Source organism: Trachemys scripta, chromosome 5 (genome assembly GCF_013100865.1).
Source record: "Trachemys scripta elegans isolate TJP31775 chromosome 5, CAS_Tse_1.0, whole genome shotgun sequence".
Classification (NCBI taxonomy): Eukaryota; Metazoa; Chordata; order Testudines; family Emydidae; genus Trachemys; species Trachemys scripta.
Window position 1 is genome coordinate 127,272,554 of NC_048302.1, and position 1,868 is coordinate 127,274,421.

General features: G+C 44.5%; 1 gene segment (V, D, J or C); it reads right to left on the bottom strand.

Annotated features, from left to right (window-relative positions):
* Positions 1–546: 546 nt before the first annotated feature.
* On the bottom strand, positions 547–1,218 carry LOC117878246. The segment is given in 2 exon segments: positions 547–854; positions 1,068–1,218. Coding segments are annotated over 2 exon segments (447 nt in total).
* Between the last annotated feature and the right edge of the window lie 650 nt (positions 1,219–1,868).

Consider the following 1,868-nt stretch of genomic DNA (forward strand, 5'->3'; position numbering starts at 1 on the left):
CCCAATCAAAAATTACAGCAAGATTGTCAGTTCTTTGTGGTAGGGACCATTTTTTTCTGTGTTTGTACAGGTCCTAGCACAAAGGGGTCCAGGTCCATGTCTGTGGGTGCTCCTATGTAAGATGGTAATACAATAAATAAATTAAAACAAATAAGATTGCACTAAGCCTGAGAGTACATTTTAGTAATTTAAGATAAAATCCATTACAGGAATGTTGTCATTAGCTGAACACCAAGCATCACAAACCCGCGAAATTGAACGGGAAGGTTAGATTTCTAAAAACGATGGAACTAATTGGAAATACAATTGTGAGATTTCACCAGTGACGCTCAGCTTTTGCTGTAACAAACTTCACAGCATAGCTAACATCTTGGAATAGCAATACAGTGTTCGAGTTTGAAATTATTCAAGTGGATGGGGGGAGTGATCCTCCTCTTTTTCTTGTAGCAGAACATTTGAAAATATGACCATTGTTCTAGTTGTGTGGATTAGTGTCTATTACTCTGTACGCTTCATAGAGCAGGGAGGTTTTTGTATTGGTCTGTATCACTGTGTGAGAGGGGTGGTATAATGCTGCTGACAGTAATAATCTCCAGCATCTCCAGCTTCAACCCTGCTGATTGTGAATGTGAAATCAGTGCCAGACCCAGTGCCACTGAACCGGTCTGGGATGCCCGTGGGACGGCTGCTGGCGTCATAGATAAGAAGCTTGGGAGCCTGTCCAGGTTTCTGTTGGTACCAAGCGATGTAGTTGCTAATGCTTGTGCTGGCTTTGCATTTGATAGTGACGGTCTCTCCCACAGACACTGAGAGAGATTCTGGAGTCTGAGTCATGACAATCTGCCCACTGGAACCTGGAGAGAGAGAATCAAAATTGGCAGTTTGGTAAATTGGAAAATGACATTAACATTGTTCAAAGCTTTACATTGAAACACCTGTAAAGTGAACAGGAAAAGTGAACTAGAAAATATACATGGGACTGTATTTAAATAAATAACCCATGGCCGTTTTTCCTTATACTTTGTCTCATTCCTTATTAACCGTTTTAACACTTCCCTGTTTCTTACCCTGAATCCAGAAAAGCAGCAGCCAGAGAAGGGGAGTCTTTGAGCTCATCTTGCTTCTGTGGGGTTGGAAATGCTCCTCAGTGAAGCATGTAGTGGAAATGGAACCATTTATGTGTTCAGCAGCTGAGTGAGGGACCATCAGCCATGTGTGAATATGCAAAGAGAGCTTAATTATGCAAATGACCAGATGTTAATGCCAGGGAGGAGCTTTGAAATATCTGACCTGATGGTGTCAGTGTAGCGTAGCTGTTACTGGATGTCATAACGCTAATACAGTTGCATGATCCAGATGGTAAAGCAGCCGGAGTTACCTTTACAGGACACAGGCAGTAGCAACAGCCATCGGATTAACGATGAGTAACCAAGCCAGTTGCACCTTTAAACACACGTAAGAAAAGCTAAAGTCATTCAGTCATTTCTTGTGTGGGGTTTAAATCCTGCTGACCTTTCCAGTCATTTATTTTCAAATACTTTTTCACTGTACTCGTACAGCCAGGTTTCCAAGGAAGCAACAGTGCCTGTAGCTGCATGATCCTCTGCACCAGTGGCGGTAGCTGTTCACACCCCTAGGACAATGGCTGTTCTCAAAGGCTTTGTGGGCGCGCAGAAGCCAGTTGGGTGAGCTCTTCCCAGACCTCATGTCAAGGTCTGAGCATGCTCAGATTGGGATGCATGCGCAGCACAGAGAGGTTGACAAGTGGCATCAGTGCGCCAGGCTCTTACGCTGCCTCCTGTGTCTGTGCCCTACACCCACTACCTCCATGCCACGGTAGGTGCCAGAGCCTGAGAGCTACGGGGGTG